This window comes from Clarias gariepinus, chromosome 10 (assembly GCF_024256425.1).
Source record: "Clarias gariepinus isolate MV-2021 ecotype Netherlands chromosome 10, CGAR_prim_01v2, whole genome shotgun sequence".
NCBI lineage: Eukaryota > Metazoa > Chordata > Actinopteri > Siluriformes > Clariidae > Clarias > Clarias gariepinus.
The window spans coordinates 32572094-32596081 of NC_071109.1; the positions used below are offsets into that span (position 1 = coordinate 32572094).

Sequence of the window (23988 nt, forward strand, 5' to 3'; positions counted from 1 at the left end):
TTGAAAATATTTCTCTTTATAGCATAATAAGCATAATGGCTGAGTTTCTTTGTGTTTGTATCATCCATTCTGTTTTTCACTTCCCGCCTTTCAGACTCATATCAGGCGTCATAATAGTCACGTGATTGCAAACGACCTATTAAAACGTCAACCGTCGCCATGGCAACAGTGATAAAAAAAACTTTCATAGCTTGTAATACAGCAAGCAACTTTATGATATTCTATAATAACGTGTAAAAATTGTGTTTTTGTGTTTTGAAAAATTCCATATAAAGAAAGCGGTGAGTGAATATCGATTAATAAACCATAAAACAATTTCAGTGATTTTTATTGGTTCAGTAACTGGACCCCCCCTGTTTATTGGTCGTTAATTTGTTTGTTGCTTTCATTTGTTACATTAGTAGTATTTATTTTTATTAACTATTTAGATATATAATAAATATTATACTAACAAATGTCTAAATATATGTAGGTACATATAGAGATGGGAAGAAAAAAAATATTTAGTTATAACTCACGATTCATATCGCCACACTGACTTCAAAATAATTTTCTTAAGAATAACTTTTACATTTATAATAGAGATGAACCAATTGATCAGACAGTGACCAGAATTGGCTTGTTTCCAGGCGTGACCGGTGATGGGCCGAACCACATCAGATATAAACCACATTATTAAAAATTATGCATGTAAAAATACTCCGATCTGCCTTTTTCTCCAAACTCTGTAAGCGAATTAGTGTCAAACCCACTTTGAGATCACACCCACAGGTGGCACACTCTGAACTATTGACATGTTTTCAATTATTGGTTAAGTTTAGAAATAATAGTTATGTTTGGAAACAGAGCTATGTACTGCTTAGTAACAATGTACCTTTGTGTTTAATTTTATTTGAAGTTAAATGTTACACTTTTGTATTTAAAGTTACTTTGTATTGTTTAAATGCTGTTAATCTAATATCGAATCGGATATTAATAAAATCGTGATACTTTAAAAATTGCAATCTTATGCGAATTGGCACTGAGGTATCGTGATAACATCGTAATGGGAGGAGACTGGTGATTCCTCATCCCTAATATACATATTGTGGGTGGGAGATATCTATTTACAGTTTTTTGTAAAATTTTACCACTAAAGAAAACAGATAAAGGAAGAATAAAAAACTAAACAAATATTAATTATATTGAGTAACATTTAATCACTTTTATTCTCAGATCTGATGGCCGTCCACTTAGGAGGTTCAGCAGCGCACCCTGGTGGTCACACGGCACAAGCAGCATTTGGTTCCTTAAACAAACCCATGTCAAACAAAACGCCCACCACCAGGAGGAAGAAACTCGCAACTCCAGAAGTTCGATGCATCATTAACGTGCTGGACGAGTGCCTGTGCAAGATCGCCGTGTCGTCGATTCTGCCGTGTGAACTCGTGAACCCGGAGGGGGTCTCTGAGGAGCTCGGAGACACAGCAGTCGAGTCGCTTAGAGTCCATCTGCGTCTGGCCCAGGAGTATTGTTCACTGCAGGACACGGACACAAGCGAAGACAAGTCGATAGCACAAGAAGTGCAGGACTCATTGAGGAACTTCCTGCGCCATGTGAGGCCTCGCATAGCGATAGAGCCAGTGGAGACAGCACTACAAGGGGCGGGGCCAATCCTGCAAGAGGATCAGAAGGCTGTGCAGGCACTGGGGGCGGGGCTGCAGGAAATTAGAGAGGTGCTAATGGAGCAGCTGATGACCACGCCCAAAGAGGAGTGGGAACGCAGGAGGCTCGGACAGGAGGCGGGAGACAGACAGAAGCGTAACGCGCAGCTCCTTCACAGGGTGGAGCAGGAAGTGAGAGCGGCGACCGAACACCGAGACGATGTGGTGAGGAACAGAAGCGCAGAAACTCCGTCTGTCTCTGTTCTTAAGTGTTGTTGAAAGAGAATATTGAATTTTGTCTGTCTTTTTCATTCTCCCTCTTTTTCTGCTTTGCCTTTACTTCCTGTCTGTCTTTTCTCTTCCACTCGTTTAATCTTTCCCATACTGTCTCTCTTTCTGTTTCTTTCTCTCTCTAAATGTCTGTTTGATTCTGTCTCTGTCTGTCTCTCTCTGTATCTGTCTTTTTTATTTTGTTGCCGTCTCTCTGTCTGCTCCTCTTTTTAATTCTATCTTTCTCATTTTCTCTCTTTTTGTCTGTCTTTCTGATTCTGTCTCCTTTTCACACTGTCTGTTTGTTTGTCTGTCCGTCTGTCTCTTTATGTGTCTTTCTTTTTCTGTTTCTCTCTCTTTCTGTCTCTCTTTTTCTTTCAGATCAGTAAGAAGGATGAAGAGATCCAGAATATGAAAGACTCCCTCCATCAGATTGAGAGAGAGTGTGAGGAGTTTGAGGAGCAGGTGCACATGAAGGCTGAGCAACAGCACCAATCAGATCTGAAGAACTCTGAGGCGAAGCGGCTCCACCTCCAGGAAGAAGCCAGTCAGCTGCAAGTTCAGCTCAACCGTCTGACCGCGCAGCACAGGGAGCGAGAGGTGGCACTGAGACAGGTGTGTGTGTAATGTCTTATGATAGAACATGACTTAGCGTTAAAAATGAGCAGTGAAGATCAAATAGCTTTAAATTCTGGTGGAGTTCGCACCTGTTGTCACTTGCACTATAGCAGCTGTATTGCAGTCGTTCCATCACCATCCTCTCTTTATAGGTAACCCCCCAAAAAATGTCCTCCTTCATAGACTCTTAAATTTTCCCCATTATAGGAAATTAATCAGCACCTCCAGACTAATCAGAATCCAGAACTCAACAACGCTGTCAGTGTTAGTGTTCTTGCTCTTTTTCACCGCTATTCTTTTTTTCTCTCTCTCTGCAGAAGAACAATAAGTTGGAGACCGAGATAGAAAATTGGATTCAGAAGTACGATGCTGAAATGGAAGGGAAACAGGTCAGGGTCTGCGTGCTTCCTGTTTATAAACATTCTAGGACCACATACGAAAGTGACTCAGATCTGATCTGGAAAAACATCAGTCACTTTGGGGGTAAACAAAAAATCAGAATCAAATCAATTCAGGCTTTGATTTATCAATGTCAGTGTTGTTCTGTGACATACGCAGGCCAAGCTGGAGGGTCTGATGCAGACGTACGAGCAGGAGCAGGCGGAGCTGCGTCAGCTGCAGGAGCGCTTCGCCTTGCTGGAGATCGAGCACACGCAGATCATGGAGGAGCGACGGAGAGAGCAAGAGCGAAGAGAGGAGGAGAAAAGGGACAGAAGGAAGAAGACTCGAGCCGCCATTATCATTCAAAGGTTCTGGAGACAAAGGAGAGCAGCACGAAAGAAGAAAGGGAAGGGCAAGAAGGGCAAGAAAGGCAAAGGCAAAAAAAAATAAGAGTCATCATATTAACTTGTGAAAAGTTTTTTCATTAACCTGAAGATCAACTTTTAAAGCAGACGACATACTGTGGTCCATCTCCAGGGTCGTCTTAAAACTTAAAACACATCGTGATTGATAGTGAGAACAGCGAGGGATCTTACATGGAAACATGCTAAACAGAACGACCATCTGAAGAACCACAGATAAGGCTTCAAGGAAGACCTCGCCGTCTGTGTCCAGCCGTGGAGAAGTCAAGGAGAGAAAGGATGAATTCCTACTGTACTTTAGCAAGGCTTGAGCTTTTATTGATGGTAAAGAAGCACATCCTGACATGATGTAAAGAAGGGCATTGATAAATACGATTACTTTAAAAACCAAGTAAAGTTATCAAAATTAGATTACTCATGTTAACATTGCCTGATTTGTTTAAACCAGTTTAATTCACATAAGTTACAGTCAGAAGTTCTTCAGACATTTGGTTCCTCCAATCATATCAAAAGTGTACAGCATGTTACCGTTTAGGTGCACTTTGCTCTGGTTCTCTTTAATTAATTATAAGAAATTGTAATTACAGAAAGTCTAATAGTCATACTTCTACACACATTTTAATTGGACATATTAATATTTGTAATAAATACTGCAGTAACAAACACCTCAAACTTCTAACATTTCCTGCAGCAAAATTCTTCTTGTCTTCCATCATGGCTGATCTACAGTGGAGGAAAGCTTGAAATCCAACATAAATATTGCATTGGGAGGAAGTTAAAGAAGTTGATTTAAACATTTTACATTAAATTTACCTAAACGTTTTGGAGGGATTTAAGTTAAACATAGGTTATGGCCTCTGAGAGTCTACGGGATCAATTTACCCCCGCCCTTAGAAAAGTCATAGCACCCCATTCCTGAATAAACTGCACAATTTAAAACCTCATGGGTCGACGACAAACTGTACAGGACGAGTTACGCGCCAATTATTGTACATAATAATAATAATAATGTAATGTACCTGTTGGACAATAAAATAGTGAAGAATATTTCCTATATAATTCACTTCAGGCAAATCAAGTTCACAAATGGAGATAGACTGGCTCCAAACCCTTCTTACATTGTTTTCTTGTTAAACTCGGAAAGTATGGCTCCTTGATAGAAGATATGACAAAACAAAAAAAGCTAAGGGGTTTTAAATAAAGAACTGTTGATTTAAATATATACTTATATTACATTAATATAATGGCACAATTTTATAAAGTTTTTCAGTTTTAAGGTTAAAAAAGAGTGTTTGCAGATGATGTCACGTCCGCTGTGTCGCATTGCACGAACTGTCACTGAAGGTAAGCGTCAGTCTAAATGTCAAAGCAAAGTTCAGCCAAAAGGCATTTAAAATAGGGTAACATTCATTCACAAAATATGCTGTACCTCAAGAACCGTACACTCAATAAATTCATTCTTTGAATGACGATAGCATCGAGGTCTGAGGATGGTACCGTCGTCTGTGATCCTTAGTAAGTTTTATATTTGAAGTGGACATATGCACGAAAAGCACATAAAATATCCAAACCAAAAGTGTTAGACAAGCATTTGAGACCACACAGCACATTTATTGCTTAAAAGTTTTATTTCTCAAGAGATTATTCATACAAATATGATTTCGTAAAAGAAGTAAGCAATACCAAAATGAGCTATTCCTTTTCAAATGATCTCACTTTCCAGACATTTATAAAAAGGTACAAGACGCTATTCTTTTAATTACGGCAGGAGCAAACAACAGCATCGTACAAAATGATGTAGGAGTCGCTGTAAGCGTAGAGCATTCGGTCTCGTGGGTTGTAATTCAGAGACTGGATGTTTTTCCGCATTTTCTTGATGTGGATCGCTAGATCGTAGCGCTCCTCGCTTGTCTCTGTATCGAACGAGTAGAAGATTTCCTCCGTCTCATTGTCGAGGAAGCGTGTGGCATAAAGCACGCCGCATGCCATGAAGGTGTTGGTGGCGGTGCGCTTGTGCAGCGATGTTCGCCATGTTCGGCCCAAAGATGGAGGACTGCTTTCTATTATCTCACTAAGGATCACGTTGCCAAAATTTTCCACTGTTGCGTAGACGACCCAGACACCAGACTCATCCGTGGAGAAATCCAAGTCTGTGTAGCTGTACGTCCCATCTAAGTGGCCAAAAGGAAATTTGTTATTGATGCCAGTGTTTTTAGGAAGTGGTGTATTGGTGACGGAGCGCTCAGAGATGTTAAAGCGACACACAGAGGGTGTATTATAGCAGCCGTAGTATAGCGCGCCTCCATACTGCACCACGTTAGGGCCCATGATGGTGTTTGTGGTGGGGTTTGAGGAAGCGATGGTGGAGTCCACAGGACCCACGCCTACTAGTATTGTGCTTAAACTGCTGTAATGTCGCACATAGTTGGCATAAATGTCGCTGCTGGTCAGAGCCACCAGCCAGTACATGTCCTCCTTTCCTGGAACAGGTTTCGGGTCTCTCCCCCAGGCGCCGTAATAGTATGAAGTTCCGTACTGGGTGAGGGAGTAAGTTCTAGGCCCGGTCACATTGACCAATGGACCTTGTGGACAGCCTTCTCACACACACAAGAAGAAGAAAAATAAGTATACAACATCAGTATGTAAAAACTAGATATTCAGAAGACTTTAAGGAGACCTGATTATTGTATAGCGTCAGCTATGACATGGTATCTCTGGATCGGACAGGGTTCAGGACCCAAACAAACTTCTGACTGTTATATTAATTGTTCAGTTCTTTATTTGTGCCTCAATGACTATTTCAATTAAGAGCTAAACACTAAACTGTACATACGTGTTTGAGGAGTGGGAGGCTCAGGAGTGGCCTGAAGGTCATGTTGACACTTGGTCAAGTCTTTCGTCAGGCGCTTATTTTCTCGCTGTTTGCTCGCCACGTGCAAAAGATCGAAGGCCTCAAGCTCCTGCATGCCCTCGGTCATGTTTTGCAGCTTCAGTAAAGACAGATGGAAAAACAACCATTCACTTGATCATTCACTCATTTCTCTGATCATTCTTTTTCGTTTCCCAGTTTGACTTACATTTGAGTCAGCATGCAACTTAAGCAGATTAGTTATTGGCTTTCTGATCACTATTGCCCCCTGCTTGACCTACGTAATGTTGCAGTACATCACCTTGGTGGCCGTGCTCTCACTGAGCTGCTTGTGGGAGCTGATGGTATTGTTCAGTTTAGCCATGAGCACGCTGATCTCTGCGAGCTCGAGCTCGATGATATGCAGCGAAACGGCTCCATAAAGATCACCATCGTCCTCATTCTCCAGCGCGGACACGCTCTCTTCCAGCTGCTCCAGCCGCCGCTGCACACCCAGCATCAGTATATCCACCTCCATTAACTTAGAGAGAGAGAGACAGATTGCAATATCTGATAAAACTTTGTTATTAAAAAAATTATTAAACTTCCAAGTTGCACCAGTAACTTCATTTCATCACACCATGCCATGTACAGTAGATGTTTTTCCCTAAAACAGCACGAGACGAGTTTATTTTCTTACTTGTCGCCTTTAGAAACAGATAATATTCTGGATCTCTGATGAGCTACACACCTGCGTTGAAGTGATGCTCTTGTTGCACTGGAAAGCCCCAGTGCGAATGGAGTCGAGTCTCTCCATTGGAAAAGGACGCTGCAGGTTGTTCAGTTTACACACACAGTCCTTTCCGCTCACACACTAACAGCAAAAATATGGGATCAAGAATTGTATCAATGTGATGCTTATTGATAATAATAATTCATCTTACCTGAGAGAAGAAGGCGAGGGAAAATGCAGCCGTCCCTACAGACAACAGAGACGACTTCATGTTTGCCAAAGAAGACGAGCAGAGCAAAAATGCATCGGCTTATATATATATATCAGGAAAAAGTCCAGAGGCTGTCTTATAGTCCTATCACCCCCTTGCAAAATCAAGGTTTGGTAATAGAAAGGTACATTTCTGCTGACAACCGTCATATAACAGTAAGAACTGGGGAAGTGAAAGATGGAGAATTCTGTTTTTGCTGACATTTTCCGCAGAGTGGCAGAGCCCAGGAGGATGTGGCACAACCCAGGTTTTGGTGTTTGTATACCTAAGCGTGATCACATCATGTCTAAACTGCACCGCCACATTCTTCTGGCCTTCCTTCTTCTGGCCTTCCTTCTTCTGGCCTTCCTTCTTCTTTCTCTTCTTCATAGTACAGTACATGCATCAATCTTCCTCTAAATATATATATCAGATTTACATGTTCATGCACATAACATTTAACAGCAGCTCTGATTGTAATAGAGTATAGTGTATTACATTATCAAATCACAGGTTTATATTAATCTAGAAACAATAATATATTAGAACATCACATCTACAGAGAGCATTATCTGATATACATCAGATAGGGTGATGAAAAGTACTAATCTTCATGGAAGGAGTCTTACTATCAGGACTTCGTAACAGTCAGAGCTAAGGCTTGTTTCTTTCAGATATCTTCATGACATTGCAGTGTTACCATAACATGATATATTTTCGGTGTTTTTTGGGGGGTCACTGCCCTTGGGCAAAACTTACTTTTGACCCAATCATCTAGCTATTGTTTTAGGGTTTTTCTGATGAGGTCATTGTCCTTTTAATCCTTCTTTAAGAGTTCATTTACTTGGTGCAATGCCCCAGTTCCACTGGTGCCAAAACAATGCCAAAACATGATCCTTTTACCACTTGGTAGAGTGTTCTGGTGTTTAAGCTCATCACCTTCACTACTTCAAACATGCATTAGATTACCTCTGGTCAAAACTTTTCTGGAGAGAGCTTCTTGTTGTCCGTGTGGTTGTGTTCAAAGTTTGGCTTCAAGGTGTGTATTTTGGAGCAGAGGCTTCTTTCTTGGGCAGCAACCTTCCTGTCCAATGGTGATGTAAAACTGGCATGACTGTAGACAGCAACACTGGTGTTCCAGTAGCTTCCAGTTCATGGCAGTAATGTGCCTTGTTGGGCTGGTTCCTGAAATGTTCCTGATCATCAGAACCAATTTTCTTATGAATGAGGGTCAGTTTAGTTCTTCTTCCAGACCTTGGCAACATGGCTACACCTTCCAGTAGCTTGTACCGACTGCATCTTGGATTCTGTAGTTGTTTAGAAAAGGGACAATACTGACTTGTGTAAATCAACCATCTTTTATCTGGACTAAGTTTCTTAGACTTTCCCATTGTGCTCTGTGTTGATCAATACAATGGGTGCTGTCAAACAAACTACCAACTGGAGTCCATTCATCCATCATCATCATCATCATTATCATCACCACCATCACCATCATTCCTATCAGGAAGTTAAGAGGCCTTGGGCTTTTCCAGATAAAAGACACTTTGGGACAAGCAATTAATAAGATTAATTATTAAGATGAATTATCCAAATGTATCCCAAGTTTGGCCCTGTGTTAATATCATAAAACCCCAAATAAATTAAACCTTGTGCTCCAAATTCTTGGAGTTTTTCTTTCTTAAAGATGTACAGTATGCGATACAATCATGCAGACCAATGTAGCCCAATATTTTCATGACATGTATATTCATGAAAAGTAAATGGAAACTTTTGACAGCAACAGTATAAATCTAATTAATATAAAATAAATGGAACAAGGCTCATGTCCTTTCCTCCTTTTTTTAACTTGCAGTCGCTTACATAACACAAACAAATTGTTCTTATTCAGACATCAGCACACTCTCTTTCTTTGACTACTCCAGAAAACCCCACTTAACCACTCCAGCTACTACATACCCCACTGCTGATTTCCAGCCGAGGACCTGTCTGGCCTGTAGCCATCTCCTTTCCCTGGTGAGAGGAAATCTGCTACAGCCACCTGTGCCCCAAGTCTCTAGGTCACTGAATGTAAATGACTGAGGTGGCAGATAATAAGGAGTCATCTACACAGTGGCATCCGCTATGCAGTCTGTTGTCATTTAGTTGCAACTAAAATACCTGGCCATAGTTTAACCAATTCAATTGCACATTTCAGAAATACTGTCCTGTCCTTTTATTTGCTGGCCAGCAAGGAAGTCAAGGAAATTTACACATATTCCCTAATGTCTATCAAAAGCAACTTAACTAACCAAGCAGTTAAACAGCTTTTAGATTTTGGAGCTCCTGTCAAACCACTTGTTTCTTGTCTCCAGTTTCAGATGTTGCAAGAGAGAAACCTTTGCTGTTTGGGCTGTGAGAGCTGGTCTTAACCAAGGCCTAGAGTTAACAAATTACACTGTTTGATGTTCACCCAGCTCCGAGCTTTTCCTTCCCAGCAACTTCTGTTGCCAGAGTGCCAGAAAAGATCTCTCTCTCTCTCTCTCTCTCTCTCTCTCTCTCTGTCTCTGTCTGTCTCTCTCTATCTCTTTCTCTCTCTCAGCCTATGGTCTTAGGCTGTTGATGGATATTTGTAATTCATTGCCCCATCTGTTCACCTCACCTCATAGTTGAGGTCCCAGACTCACTGAGTGACCTCAAAGGGCGCTTGGTAATTTGTGGGCAATTTGGAGATTTTCATGAGCAGTAGCTCAAATGATCACATTACTGTATCTCTCAGAACAACTATACAGGTCATAGCCAAGTGCCATGTTTTACAGACAGGATTGATATTATGGCAAGAAAGACCAGATGTGGTCTTAAATCAAATTACTCGGAGTGTATTTTCTGCTGACTAGTATGTTATAAAGGCACACATTAGGGAAGTGAGTGATAAAAATGTATGTTTTTGCTGATGTTTTGGCAGGAATGTTGGCATACATGAGGATGTGAGACATTTGGGTTTTGGTGTCTGTCTGCCTAAGCATGATGACCTAATGTCTAAATCCCAACAGCACACTCCGATTGTCTTATTTCTCTTTTCTGTCTTGCACCTCTCTCCTTTATTAGAATAAATAAATAATGAGATTTGAAATTGACTTAAAAATCGTTTGTTAATTTTCTATTCCAGCAGCTCTGACTGTAGTATTAGTATCATTGTTGACAGCAAAGTAACTTATTGCTTTACTTCCCAGGGAGCCCTTGTGTGTTATTTATGCTGTCAGAGTTAGTTGCACTCTACAACAAATGTACAGTATATTGACCTTATCCATTATGAGACTGTGGGCATACCTAACTTTAAGCTTAAACACCTTTCCTATTGAACCGGACTTCAGCCTCATACTGTAGCACACAATGTGACTTCAAATCAATCCCTGCTATATCTACAGTATCTGATATGCCTCACCCAGTATGGAGGTGTTTCTTGTTGTCCTTCCAAGGTTTCTTCCTATTGCCGTCAGGGAGAAACTGATATTTACCTTTTCCAAAATTATTATTATTATTATTATTTTAAACAGTTCTCATTGTTTTGGAACAGATAAACCAGCCTGCAGTTGTTGAAGGGGAAATTAAATATGTTCATTAATATCAATATGTTGGAATTAAAATTTGCCAAAAAAAAACACACATACTTTGTTCATTTGTAGTGAGTCACTGGCAGCAAATTGAAACAAGGAAAATGTGGGTTTTGTTGCACAAAAAGTAAATTACAATGATGATCATGCAGAACTTTAAAAACCACAACAAAAAAGTTTAGTTCACAGCATCATCAGTACTGTCGGGTCCTCCTTGGCACTGCATCATCAGCACTTTTACCACTTGTCCTTAGGGACACTGTAACAGCCTTAAGAATCTCCAAAGAAAATCTAATTCATTTAAATCAAATACATTTAACTGCTGTTTTGCCAGGAGTTACAGTAATTTTACACTACAGTATATACAACATGTGACACGGCATGAAGGGAAGTGATTTTTGAAAATGTTGAAACTGTGTTTTGCTCTGTAATACAGTATATGTTAATTAATTAATTTGCCTTGCATCCTGGTACCTCAATTCTGGATGGAGATCTTCTTGTCACATGGAAGCTCCAGCGGTCTACTTGGGGTGCGTGTAGTCCACACATATTTGATAGTCATTTTCCATTTTTATATATATATATATATATATATATATATATATATATATATATATACAAGGTTTGGGAGTGTGTTTATCTCAAAGGTCTGCAGACCAGTAACTGGGGTTTTGAAAATGCCAGATTTGATCTTGCATGATATGCATTAAATAGTTTGATTGCAATTTAATTACATGAAAGAGGCATATAAAAGTGAACTGAGATTTTCTGTCAGCAATTTAAGATTCAGCTTACTATGAGAAAAAAAACACCCCCCCCCCCAAAGAAAAACCACACCCAAACTGACGATCATACTGTTGTGTTGTTGCAACATTTTTTGAGCTCATGCTTACTGTATAAAGGCTGATGGAGAAGCTCAGACACACTCAGAGAGTGATGATGATTTTGCTCGTGCTTTTTCTCGCCGCCGCTGTAAGTACATTCAGCTACAATCCTAATAATAAAACATGAAAATACAGATTAAAGGAAGCTCTTATGAATGATAAGTGGAACACGATATGTGTGTTTATAAACAATTTCACTATCTGTATGTCATCCAACGTTATCTACTTATAGAATGTCATTAAATATTAAGTAATTTTAGATCTGATTTCTTATTATGTGGTTTCATTCATTATTCATGATGTTTTATTATTATACAGTAAAATTAAACTGTGGTTAGAATTTTACATGTAAATTGATTTGTTTTAAATTATTCCAATTATGTTTCTGTCAACTTTATTATATGGTTAAAAATGTTAAGAGGTATAATGATGGACTATTATTTAAATACATAAATAAGATATAGTGATTTTCTTTATTATTATAAATTTTATGCCTATATATATTATATATATTTGTTTGGGCAAAATTGTTTTATTTCTTTATTAAATCTACTGTTTTCTCTTTTTATAATAAAATCCCTAAATTGGGATGAAACTATTTAATTTGATCCTCAACATCTACTGTACATTTGGAAAATACAGTATATTGTTTAAGGTAGATTTATTGAAGTTTATTCTCATAATTGTTTATAAAAAATTAAAAGAGTGTTTTTTTTTTGTTTTGTTTTTTACTTGTAATGAGTCGTAAGAAACGTGCGTAACGTTCCTAATAGCACCTCAATGTACACACTGTGTGTTAATACATGTACAGCTTGTACACACTGTTTAGTGTATGTTGTGTGTATGTGTGTAAGACGTATTGTGTGTGTGTTAGGGGTGTGGCCATGCACACAGCGTTAAGGGCCAGGAGAAAAACGGTACATGTGTGTGTGATGTGAACAGCTCGACCTGGGCTTTTCCTGCTGCCAAGTATGACTCCGTGTCAGAACTGCTGCAACACTGCCAAGACTCACTGCAGAAACTTCAAACTCAGGTCTCTCTCTCTCTCTCTCTCTCTCTCTCTCTCTCTCTCTCTCTCTCTCTCTCTATTACATACACACATACACACAGTATGGACTCCAAATCATAAATATAAACACCAAACACATATTACACACACAACAGAAAATGCCTACAATAATGTCTAAATATATATATATATATATATATATATATATATATATATATATATATATATATATATATATATATATGCAACAAGATACATGCGACAAGAAGATATTATTATTATTATTATCTGTTATAACATTATAAATATTTAATAATAATTCAATATTAAAAATATTATAACAGCTAATAATAATAATAATAATAATAATAATAATAATAATAATAAAAACAGTCCTTGGTTGTGCACATCTTCATTTTGCAAAAGCCTTGATATAATAAAGTGAACTGAACACTGGTTTTGGCTGACAGACGATGGCGGGTATGAAGACGGTGCCTGAGATGGAGTCGACACTGAGTAATGTGACTCAGAGGCTGGAGAGGTTCCAGTACCTGAACAATCAGGGTCTGTACAACGCCCTGCACCTGAATCAGCTCAGTCAGGAGATCCAGCAGCTACATGACAATATAAATGATGCACATCTGGGTACAGCTGGAGGGGAAGCACAGCGCATACGCACGGAGGTACTCTTTATTTAGCACGTTTTCTTTTTTCTGTTGTTTGTTTGCTTATTTGCATAATGGATTTTTACCTGTCAGCATCTTTTTTGTTCTTCTGATTTAGAAATTCTTCAGCAGGGATGATAAGCTGATACATAATAAGCTGCTTTTTTTTTTTGTCCTAATATTTTAAAAGCTGTGCCAAACAAATGTGTAATCAGCAATTCTTTTTTGGGCTAAAAGGAATAAGAGAAGATTATTAATGGTGGAGCTGCTTTTAAATCTATGTACAGTACATATCAAGATACAGTACTTACAGTATAATATTGGTAATAATCCAGTTTAGGAGATTCAGGTCTGTATCAGTTAACAGCAGAGACAGTACATCTTTTTGGTATGCTATAGACCACACATCATGGTCACATGAGCGTCAGCTTTAGTTTCAAGCACTATCCTCCAGAATATATATATATATATATATATATATATATATATATATATATATATATATATATATATATACTGTATATACTGTATATATACTGTATATACTGTATATACACTGTATATACTGTACAGTATATATATATAATGTTAGTGAAAAAAATTATGTGTACTTAGTTGCAGAAGTTTCAAGATGATGTGGATAAGATGTACAGGAAAAACATCTTTAACCTGGAAACAATGAGGGAGAAACTGAGGTCCCTCCATAACCGCGTCCAGAACTGCAGGACCATCCCATATAACTTCAGAAGTAAGTACTTAATGTTTTTCACTACATATTTACCGAGTGTAAACCCACAGCATTCAAAACTGCAGAGTGCTTCTAACTAGAACAAGCCACTTTTGTTCGTTTGAGTCTCGAGTTTGGTTTGTTCAATAAACAATTTCATCCATTTTTCGTCTTCTTCCTCATTGAAGGTCATTTTTAAAGCAACTATAAACAGCTTCCAGTACAGCAAATTTTATTTATATAAAATCCAGTTAACTCTAGCTTTAACATTCTGAATAATTACATACTTTTTTCTTGTTAATGTAATGACCTTTAGAAATATCTGATTGGAAAGTTAAGTGCATCAGTGGCTGTGCATGTATCTTTAAATGCAGTGCCCAACTAAAATCTAAGCAATCTTGACCAGACCTTAAAAAAAGGCCAATTTCCAAAGAACTAAAGGTACCACAAGCATCTGTACTGTGCTAATATAAAAATCTAGGGACCACACAAACAGGGGTTGGAGGCAACAGGTACCAAAGTACAGTATGTACAGTACAGCCACTATAAAGAACATCCTAATTCACTATGGCCTCAAAAGATGTTTAGTGTTAGAAAGATCCCATTACTCAAGATCAGGAATGAGATGGCTGGACTGGAGAGTTACGATGTTATGATTAGTGATATGGAGGGAAAGCTTGCAGCTTTTAGAAGGTCAGCTCCATCCCAACTATAAAACATGGAAGTGGTGGCATTAGGTTGGGTTTGAGAATATTTTACAAAATATTAACAAAATAATGCTTTAATATATATGTTACAGGCTTATGTTCTGAGCGTATGATGAGAAATATCAGTGCACCAGTGGTCACTAAGATGAACCCGTTCAGTTCATCATACGTCGCTGGAGCATGGGGTTATGACATTGACGCTGATGGTGAAAAGACATACTGGATACAGCCTCTAGCTAGTGGGCACAAGCTGGGCATCACTGTACGCTTTTACAAGACTCATGAAGACTTTATGGCTGAAAGGAATGACAGAGATGAAACTGTGACTGGCTCATACACCAATTCTATAGCTATTCAAGGTCCAGGCACCATCGTTCACAAGGGTGTTGTGTATTATCAGTGTTATGATGTTGCTGAACTCTGTGCGTTTGATTTGAAAACCAAGGAAGTCCAACGTGTTGCGCTTCCTGATGCTGGAGTCAACAACAAATTCCCCTACTGCTACTACAAATGCTTGGACTGGACGGATATCAGCATCTCAGCTGATGACACAGGCTTGTGGGTAATATATGCCACAGAAGCTAACCACGGGAACATAGTCGTTAGTCGGGTGGACACTGAAGGCTTCAACATAACACACACGTGGAAGACACGCCTGTTCAAGCGTTCAGTGACCAACGCCTTCATGGTGTGTGGGGTTCTCTACGCCACTCGCTACATAAACACCTATAAAGAAGAAGTGTTCTACGCCTTCGACACCAGCACAGGGATGGAGGACAACACACTCTCGATACCTATGGAGAAGGTGGCAGCGGGCATCGCTAACCTTCACTACAACCCCAAAGACATGAGGCTGTACATGTACAACGGTGGCTACATGCTCGCCTACCGAGCTTACTTCTGAAACGCTTGAGGAAAATATGCTTTAAATTCACTTTAGTAAACGAATAAATGCAACATGATTTTCAGTGTACTGTAAACATAAACTGCAATTATATAAAACACTGTAATGACAATGAAATGAGTTATCTACTGTACAGGAATACTCTGCTTTTCAGTTAATCAAGAGATTTTTTTAATATGGAAAATTAAAGAAATAACACTTTTACTGGATGTTTGCTGATGACTGGATATATGGTGGGAAATAACTAATCAAATAGCAGAAGTTGTTTCACACCTAAAGTTTTGGTTTTAATGACTGACTTTGATTTAAAGTTTATGTAACGTAGTTTATATTACTAGTACAGGTCTTTATCATTTCAAATGGTCTAAATGCTGCCTGAAAAAATGGTTAAATGCCCTCAAATTAAGCTAAAGATCTGCTGTTTTACTATTCACCATTAATTATTTACTGCAATATATTATTTTAGACAGCAAAAACAACTATAACTTTTATTTTTTGATCAGTAAAAACACCCTAATGCAGGAGTTTAAAATGTCTGGATAGTGTTTCAATAAAAGCATTTGAGACCACACAGCAAAGTCATAAACAAAAGGCTTGTTTTATTGGTAAAGTGGTGTTTCCAGAAAAAAAATGAGAAATCATCATTTTTATAGATATTGTTATGAAAAGGAATTTAAACTATAGACAATTTAACAACTGTATTGTTAAATGATTACACATTTCTAAAGTTATAAACCACTATGATCTATAGAAAAGGGAATCTGATTTACTGTCAAGGTGAGAGTTTACTGAAAGACACCATCATACGAGACAATGTATGCGTCGCTGTAGGCGTAGAGCATCCTGTCTCGTGGGCTGTAATTCAGGGACTGGATATTGGTTTGCATTTTCTTGATGTGGATCCTCAGATCGTAGCGCTCCTCCTTTGTTTCTGTGTCGAACGAGTAGAAGATTTCCTCCGTCTGTTTGTCCAGAAAGCGTGTTGCGTAAAGCACGCCGCATGCCATGAAGGTGTTGGTGGCGGTGCGCTTGTGCAAAGATGTTCGCCATGTTCGGCCCAAAGATGGAGGACTTCCTTCTATTATCTCACTAAGGATCACATTGCCAAAGTTGTCAGGCGCTGTGTAGACGACCCAGACACCAGACTCATCCGTGGAGAAATCCAAGTCTGTGTAAATGTACGTGGCGTCCAAGTGGCCAAAAGGAAACTTGTTATTGAAGCCAGAGTTTTGTGGAAGTGGTGTATTGGTGATGGAGCGGGCAGAAATGTTAAAGCGACACACAGAGGGTGTATTATAGCAGCCGTAGTATAGCGCATCCCCGTACTGCACCACATTAGGGCCGATGATGGTATTAGTGGTGGGGTTTGAGGATGCAATTGTGGTGTCCACAGGACCCACGCCTACCAGTAAAGTGCTCAAAGTGCTGTAATGTCGCACAAAGTTGGCAAAAGCATTGCTGCTGGTCAGAGCCACCAGCCAGTACATGTCCTCCTTCCCTGGAGCAGGTTTTGGGTCTCTCCCCCAGGCACCGTATGGGTATGAAGTTCCGTACTGGGTGAGGGAGTAAGTTCTAGGCCCGGTCACATTGACCAAAAGACCTTGTGGACAGCGTCCTACAAACAAACACACAAAGGAAAAACTATTTTGAAAAAGAATCTTATATTATGCATAGGTTATAGTTTTCTAAAACATATAAATGCACAATGCATTATGAAAATAATCCAACTGATAAAACTTAATCAATGCAAGGAGACAATATTTAATTGCCCTACTCTATAGTGTAACCCTAAATTAGTTATATTTGCTTTAGGATTTTTAAAATATTTAATATTGAATTTTAACAGCTGTAAAATAAATTTTTATTTAGATTTTTTATTTATTTTTTTTACTTAAAAAGGAAAGATATAGTTCGGACATGTTGCCCAGCATAATTTGGTAAGATTTGATTAATAAAATATACAGAGGTGGAAAGAGTAATAGGATTTGGTACTCAAGTAAAAGTACTGTTACTTCAGGGAAATTTTACTAAAGTACAAGTAAAGTTACCATTATAAAAATCTACTCAAGTAAAAAGTAGCTCATTAAAAATTCAAAGTGAAATCAAAGTGGTCGCTTAAATATGATGTGACGCTTTGTGCAGGATAGCCGAGGGAAAAAAGAGCTCAGAGCCAAAGACATAAAAACACAAAACATAAAGTAAAAGGAAACGAAAGGGTAAAAGAATAGAGCGTTTCGGGGGTGAACAGTACACCTGAGCTCCTACTCGTCCTCTCCTTCTCATGCACACACCTCAGCAGCGCACACACTGGGGGGCAGCAACTCTTAAAAGGGCAACATACTGTACATAATGTGATCTATAACATACACTACCGTTCAAAAGTTTTAGAACACTTGCAAATATCTTTGTTTTTGTTTAGTGATTTATTTTCTACATTCTACAACAATACTGGGGATTTCAAAACTATAAAATAACACATATGGAATTAGGTAATTACGTAACAACAACAAAAACAACAGTTAGTTGTTATTTTAAGACACAGAGGTCGGCCTTTCTGTAATAGTTCTTGCAAGAACAGTATTGTCAAGTGCATTTGCAAAATCCGTCAAGCACCATAATGAAACTGTCTCTCATGAAGGCCGTCCCAGGAGGGCGAGACCAAAACCTACCTCTGCCGCAGACGAGAAGTTCATTTAGAGTTATCAGCCTGAAAAATGACCAATTAACAGCACCTCAGATTAGAGGCGTTATGAAGTCTTTACAGAGCAGAAGTAGCAGAAACATCTCACCATTAACTGTTCAAAGGAGATTAATGCATTTTTTGGACGCCTTCAGCATTCCTTTACAATGTAGAAAGAAATAAAAATCAGAAAGTTAGAAAATGGAGTTAAAAGGTGTTCTAAAACTTTTGAAGTGTAGTAGTGGCCATGATAATGGCCAGGGGTTTTCTTCATAAGAATTTCATGGCACTTCTCTTTCAGCTGGGTCTGCATCACTGCTAGGTGTTTTGTCTCTATCGTTCTAATTTAGCGTGTTTGTTCTCCCCAACCATCAATCAATCAGTGCAGTGGTTTTCAGGGTGCAATTTTTTTCCTTCCCTGTTCCCTGTTTTAATTTTTTTTTTTCATTAATTTATTTTTTAATTAGTAGTGAATTTGATTTCAAATGTAGCAAAGTACAATACTTTAAACAAAACATACATAAATAAAAGTAAAATTACAGATAAAAAAAAAAACTACTCAATTATATAAACACGAGTAAATATAATTTGTAATTTTCCACCTCTGAAAATATATATTATTCAGCTTATAGTTTCAAGACAAATTTCTATTTGATTTAACAGTAGGGCTAAATGCTAAAAAGTACGTACGTGGACGAGGAGTGGGAGGAGGAGGAGTGGCCTTAAGCTCATGCTGACACTCAACCAAGTCTCGTTTAATACGCAGATTTTCTCGCTGTTTGATCACCACGTGAGAAACGTCAAAGGCCTCGAGCGTCGTCATGCCCTCCGTCATGTTTTGCAGCTTTATATACAGACAAACAAAACAACAATCATGATAATACACTTAATAACTTTAGGCATTTCAGACTTTCAGACACAAGCTGATTATTTTTATGCACCACTTAAACAATTACTTTCGCAAGGCCCTGTTTATAGAAAAATGACTTAGTTAAAATGTAGAGAGGATTAACAAGGTATGTTAAAACAATGTGTTTTAAAAGGGTCAAATTATTGTCCCACATCAAGCCAATAATAATAAAATATTATAATATGGAATAAAATAATGTTAAAAAATATAGAATTGCAAGGAATGATGCCCAAGCACGCTGCGCCATCACCACCCCGGTGCACCAGGAGGACAGTGAGAAACACTGGGCACATGCATTTAAAGAGGACATACCAATACCATTATGATATAATTTTAGAAAAGGGGAAATGTTATGTTAAGACTTCTGAAAAGCCCCAGATGCTGAAAAGTCACATTATGATGTCATTCAATGTGATGTCACTCAATATGATGTCACTCAATGTGATGTCACACAGAAAGTTATTACGACTTTTCCCCAAAGGTTTTAATGCATCGTCACAGGTGACCTGTTTGAGATTTCAAAAATCCCTCCACAATTTTGCAGCATTAATGTGTTGAGATCACATAGGTTTGGTTTGGTGGTGATTGTATAATTCCCCTTGGGGAAGAACATTAAAATCCATTAGATGTGTTTGGCAAATTACAAGAAATAGCTGACTTTATGTTGAGACGTCCCATAGAACGCTATAAAAAAGTTGTTTAGCTAAATGATGATGATGATTCTAAAATGATTGAATTTGGGTTAAGAACTGCCCAACACAAAGCTGAACGGAAACGGATGAATTGTTTTGCACAGAGGACATGTGGTAAGAAAAAATCATGAACAAACATTTTCAGAAATTACTTAAACATTCTACTGCATCCGACAGTAGAAAGCCAAGCTATATTTAATAGTGTAAGTAAGAGGATTTCCACACACACGTGTGATGAGAAAAATGAGGTGACAAAAAGGTCATGTGTTCTAATGAGTACCAGTTGACCTTATTCCAGAGCAATGGGTGTGTCAGGGTAGGAAGACATTAAGTTTGTTCTTTTTTCCCAGGCAGTGTGTATATTTAATAAACAAACATGTATATTAAATAGACATCAGTGTCTTCTTGTCCAGAAATATGTACATTTCTAACTATTAAAATAATAGTGATAAGTACTAGAGCTCTAAAGGTCCCCTGATTCCCTTTAATACTAACATACAGTACATAAAATAAAATAAAAATCAATAAGGGGTGATAATCTATCCATATGGTGGAGATGTAGGTTTTATTATAACAGAGGTGATGAATTCAGGGAAATAGATTTTCAGAAGTGGTTAGTTAGTACCCGATTAAAATACCATATTAACAGTACCATAGCTGTTTATAACTACACACTGTATATTTAAAAAAAATCAGAACATTTGTCTCATAATTTAACTTTTGGTTATGAATTTTACATTATCTTTCTTTTGTGAATGCAATACGATTAGGTTCTGAAATGTCCACCAATAGATCATGCATTTACAGATTCTTATTTATATTATCTATAAGCATAATAATAATAATAATAATAATAATAATAATAACTGTGAAGTAGCTACTGAGTGAAGCCGACTGTTTACTCCATGGTGTGATGTGATGTGATGTGAAGTGGTTAAGTGTGGTGTGATGTGCTGCAGTAGGTCACCTTGGTTGCCGTGCTCTCATTGAGCTGCTTGTTTAATTCGATGGTTTTCTTGAGTTTAGCCATGAGCTCCAGGACCTCAGCAAGCTCCAGCTCGATGATTCGCAGGGACACGGCTCCATACAGATTACCGTCGTCCTCCTTCTCCAACACGGACACGGTCTCCTCTAGCTGGTCCAGACGCCGCTGCACACCCAGCATCAGTATATCCATCTCCATTAACTGAGAGAGAGAGAGAGAGAGAGAGAGAGAGAGAGAGAGAGAGAGATGAACATTTCAGTTGTCTGATTTTGGTGGAAAAACTCAATGTGTTCTCTTTCATAAAGGTGACTTGCTCCATCAGCATCTACCATAACTTGAATAAGTTAACTGTATTTCTTAAATGTAAGTTTTTATTATGTTTTAAAGCTTGTATTAAGTTTATTGATTTTTTTTAACCCTCTAAGTTTTTTGAATATGCACAAAATTAGACACATTTTATTTTAAGGACTCTAAAAGTACATTTCTGCAAATAGATTTATGCATATTTTCGGGAAGATGTGAGATAAAATTGGGTAAGACCATCTTTCAAACTGCTCTCCTATTGTACTGAATATCCAGGACCAGTTAGTTTGCTTATGTCTTTTACTTTTCTGCTCAGGTTTATTACATCGTGTATTACACCTTAGTCGCGTGACTAAGTACACCTTTTAAACTTTTAATATAAATAATACAATTCATATTTTTTTTTACTATATTATACAAAACGTTATAATTATATATATTTAAATCACTGTTTAAATGTTCAGGTTTCCAATTGATACATTTAGGCTATTGTTATTTTTTAATGTAAAGTAAAAGGTGAATAAGTCTTTACCTTAAAAAGAGAAAGAAAAAAACGTCTGTTTGTAGGTGCAAAGATGTAAGTGAAAAAAAAAAATTGTTTAATGGACACTGAAAAAATTATATTAATGTGTGCAAAGATGTAGAACACTGGAAATGTACTTACTGTAATTTATAAAAGTATGCATATAAACTTTTCTAGTGTATACATCCTAACTAATCCTTGGTGTTTGGATTTTACTGTACAACCACAAATGTCTAAAAAAAAAAGTTTTACAATATTGAACTAAAATTTAATTAATTTAAATTAACAAAAAAATTCAAAAATGTAACTTAAATTAATTGTGTAAATCTTTCAAGCTAGACGATTACGAACAGATGAGAAATTACTAATAGAAGTGGGCGAGGCTTTTCAAACAACATTAAAAATTGTCAGTCATTCTTGTCTCATTCACTGTTTCATTGTTGTCCTAATCCAGAGGATGTCTACCAGGGGTAGCTCAGTGGTTAAGGCATTGGACTACGGTTCGGAAGATCCCAGGTTCAAACCCCACAACCACCAAGTTGCCACTGTTGGGCCCTTGAGCAAGGCCCTTAACCCTCATCTGCTCAGATGTGTAATGAGATAAAAATGTAAGTCGCTCTGGATAAGTGCGTCTGCCAAATGCCTAAATGTAAATGTAAATGTCTAAACCTAATCACCTCCTCCTCTTACAAAAAAAAAAAAAAAGAGTAGTAGCTTACTCAACAAAATGAATATTGATAGGGCTGTAAATACAAAATACAGCATTTGGTCATTCTTTATTAAAATAAACAAATAAATAAATAAATAACAACAACAACAACAGCAATAATAATAATAATAATAATAATAATAATAATAAATAACAACACCCTTTTTCCCAGAACAATGTGTATTAGGTTTATTTAGTGTTGTTCAGTATAAAAAGTTTTTAAAGACACACACCTCTGCTGAACTGATGCTCTTCATGCATTTATCAGCTGCAGTTTGTATGGAGTCGAGTTGGTCCATTGGGAATGGACGCTGCAGGCTGTTCAGCTCACACACACAGTCCTTTCCGCTCACACACTTACAACAAAAACAACCCAAATTAAAACTGCGCACAAGAACATTGCACCTAATACCCGTAATAGATGTAAGTTACGCTCTTTATTCTGTTTGCAGAATTGTAGGCTAGAGTTGCTCAAATACAAATGTTAAATTCAGATTAAAACTTTATTTTTTTATAGACACAGCCATACAAGTGTGATATGCAGTAAAAGTGCAATAGGTACAATTAAATACAAAAAATATATATAATATTCAAACAGAAAAATATAAATCTGAAATAAAAATTATACAATTATAAAGAACTTTAGGCTGAAAAAATTACAATATGTAAAAGGTTAAAAGAAAATAGAATTGAAGTAGAAGTGTCTGAGGTGTTAAATGTGTAAGTGCATATTGGATAAATTACAGATAAATGCAGTTTGTAGTATCTGATGTCTGACTTTAAACATATATTTTTTTGTATTATATATATTTTTTAAATCTACACAAGGCACGAAGCCTATAGTACAACTGTGTTTCTTTTACCTGAGAGAAAAGGACGAGGAAGATCGCGGCCGACCGTACGGACAGCAGAGACGACGGCATGTTTGCTTTAGACGAGCAGAACAGATTTGCTTAGGCTTTATATCAGGAACACTAATCCAGAGGATGTCTTAACCCAATCACTTCCTCCTCTTACAAAATCGGCGTCTTAAAATTTGTTTTAATTTCTGCTGACGAGCGCAATTTTTGAGGGAAGTGAGAGAAATGAATTTTTGTTTTTGATGATGTTTCCAGGGTTCTAATAAAGTCCAGAGGATGTTGGAGATTTTGGTGTTTGCATAACAGAAAGCACGTTTCCATCATGCTGAAACTAAAACAGCACGTTCTCAAGATAAACACTGGTCTTATTTCTCTTTTCTTCATTTTCTTCCTATTCATGCATCTTCCATGTGTTCTTGCTTTCCTTATCTGATTAATAAAATTAAATAAGAATCATGATTTTTTAAATCCCAAACAGCGTTTAATCGAGATGTTCCAAAATTGTATTTAGCACCAGCTCTAACATCAATTAATTTCTCCTTTAATATGACTTTCATTATCAAATTCCCCTGATCCATCATGCTTCACCGTGGGTGCGATGGTGTTCTTGGAATTATAGCTTCAGTGTTTTTATTCGGACATGACTGAACAAACTGAATGAAACGGAATAAT

At 37.6% G+C, this 23988-nt stretch overlaps 4 protein-coding genes across 5 annotated transcripts; 2 read left to right on the forward strand and 2 right to left on the reverse strand.

Annotated features, from left to right (window-relative positions):
- Nucleotides 1-191: 191 nt before the first annotated feature.
- On the forward strand, nt 192-3719 carry LOC128532227 (dynein regulatory complex protein 10-like). 2 transcript variants are annotated; one of them, XM_053506460.1, is made up of 5 exons: nt 192-281; nt 1216-1868; nt 2295-2528; nt 2849-2920; nt 3090-3719. In XM_053506460.1, the coding sequence occupies exons 2-5, from the start codon at nt 1221-1223 to the stop codon at nt 3360-3362; spliced, it is 1227 nt and encodes a 408-aa protein (XP_053362435.1). In that variant the 5' UTR covers nt 192-281; nt 1216-1220; the 3' UTR covers nt 3363-3719. The 2 variants fall into 2 exon arrangements, with proteins under 2 accessions (XP_053362435.1, XP_053362436.1); XM_053506461.1 differs by lacking the exon at nt 2849-2920.
- Nucleotides 3720-4978: 1259 nt separating this feature from the next.
- LOC128532139 (olfactomedin-4-like) lies at nt 4979-7211 on the reverse strand. The gene is made up of 5 exons (XM_053506363.1): nt 7127-7211; nt 6934-7056; nt 6505-6723; nt 6168-6321; nt 4979-5928 (listed from the first exon to the last, which is right to left on the reverse strand). The coding sequence occupies exons 1-5, from the start codon at nt 7184-7186 to the stop codon at nt 5090-5092; spliced, it is 1395 nt and encodes a 464-aa protein (XP_053362338.1). The 5' UTR covers nt 7187-7211; the 3' UTR covers nt 4979-5089.
- Nucleotides 7212-11664: 4453 nt separating this feature from the next.
- On the forward strand, nt 11665-16223 carry LOC128531402 (olfactomedin-like). The gene is made up of 5 exons (XM_053505214.1): nt 11665-11730; nt 12517-12675; nt 13122-13334; nt 13932-14064; nt 14843-16223. The coding sequence occupies exons 1-5, from the start codon at nt 11665-11667 to the stop codon at nt 15652-15654; spliced, it is 1383 nt and encodes a 460-aa protein (XP_053361189.1). The 3' UTR covers nt 15655-16223.
- A 93-nt stretch (nt 16224-16316) lies between these two features.
- On the reverse strand, nt 16317-23391 carry LOC128531822 (olfactomedin-4-like). The gene is made up of 5 exons (XM_053505967.1): nt 23320-23391; nt 22690-22812; nt 20904-21122; nt 19025-19178; nt 16317-17269 (listed from the first exon to the last, which is right to left on the reverse strand). Exons 1-5 carry the CDS (start codon nt 23377-23379, stop codon nt 16440-16442), a joined length of 1386 nt encoding a protein of 461 aa, XP_053361942.1. The 5' UTR covers nt 23380-23391; the 3' UTR covers nt 16317-16439.
- Between the last annotated feature and the right edge of the window lie 597 nt (nt 23392-23988).

Coding starts and splice junctions, on each gene's coding strand:
- LOC128532227 (XM_053506460.1), top strand. CDS start 1,221: ATGGCCGTCCACTTAGGAGGTTCAGCAGCGCACCCTGGTGGTCACACG. Junction 2,529..2,848: donor GAGAGGTGGCACTGAGACAG/GTGTGTGTGTAA, acceptor CTCTCTCTGCAG/AAGAACAATAAGTTGGAGAC. Junction 2,921..3,089: donor CTGAAATGGAAGGGAAACAG/GTCAGGGTCTGC, acceptor TGACATACGCAG/GCCAAGCTGGAGGGTCTGAT.
- LOC128532139 (XM_053506363.1), bottom strand. CDS start 7,186: ATGAAGTCGTCTCTGTTGTCTGTAGGGACGGCTGCATTTTCCCTCGCC. Junction 7,057..7,126: donor CCCTCGCCTTCTTCTCTCAG/GTAAGATGAATT, acceptor TTTTGCTGTTAG/TGTGTGAGCGGAAAGGACTG. Junction 6,322..6,504: donor GTGAGAGCACGGCCACCAAG/GTGATGTACTGC, acceptor TCTTTACTGAAG/CTGCAAAACATGACCGAGGG.
- LOC128531402 (XM_053505214.1), top strand. CDS start 11,665: ATGGAGAAGCTCAGACACACTCAGAGAGTGATGATGATTTTGCTCGTG. Junction 11,731..12,516: donor TGCTTTTTCTCGCCGCCGCT/GTAAGTACATTC, acceptor TGTGTGTGTTAG/GGGTGTGGCCATGCACACAG. Junction 14,065..14,842: donor CATCCCATATAACTTCAGAA/GTAAGTACTTAA, acceptor TATATGTTACAG/GCTTATGTTCTGAGCGTATG.
- LOC128531822 (XM_053505967.1), bottom strand. CDS start 23,379: ATGCCGTCGTCTCTGCTGTCCGTACGGTCGGCCGCGATCTTCCTCGTC. Junction 22,813..23,319: donor TCCTCGTCCTTTTCTCTCAG/GTAAAAGAAACA, acceptor TTTTGTTGTAAG/TGTGTGAGCGGAAAGGACTG. Junction 17,270..19,024: donor TCCTCCCACTCCTCGTCCAC/GTACGTACTTTT, acceptor GTTTGTTTGTAG/GACGCTGTCCACAAGGTCTT.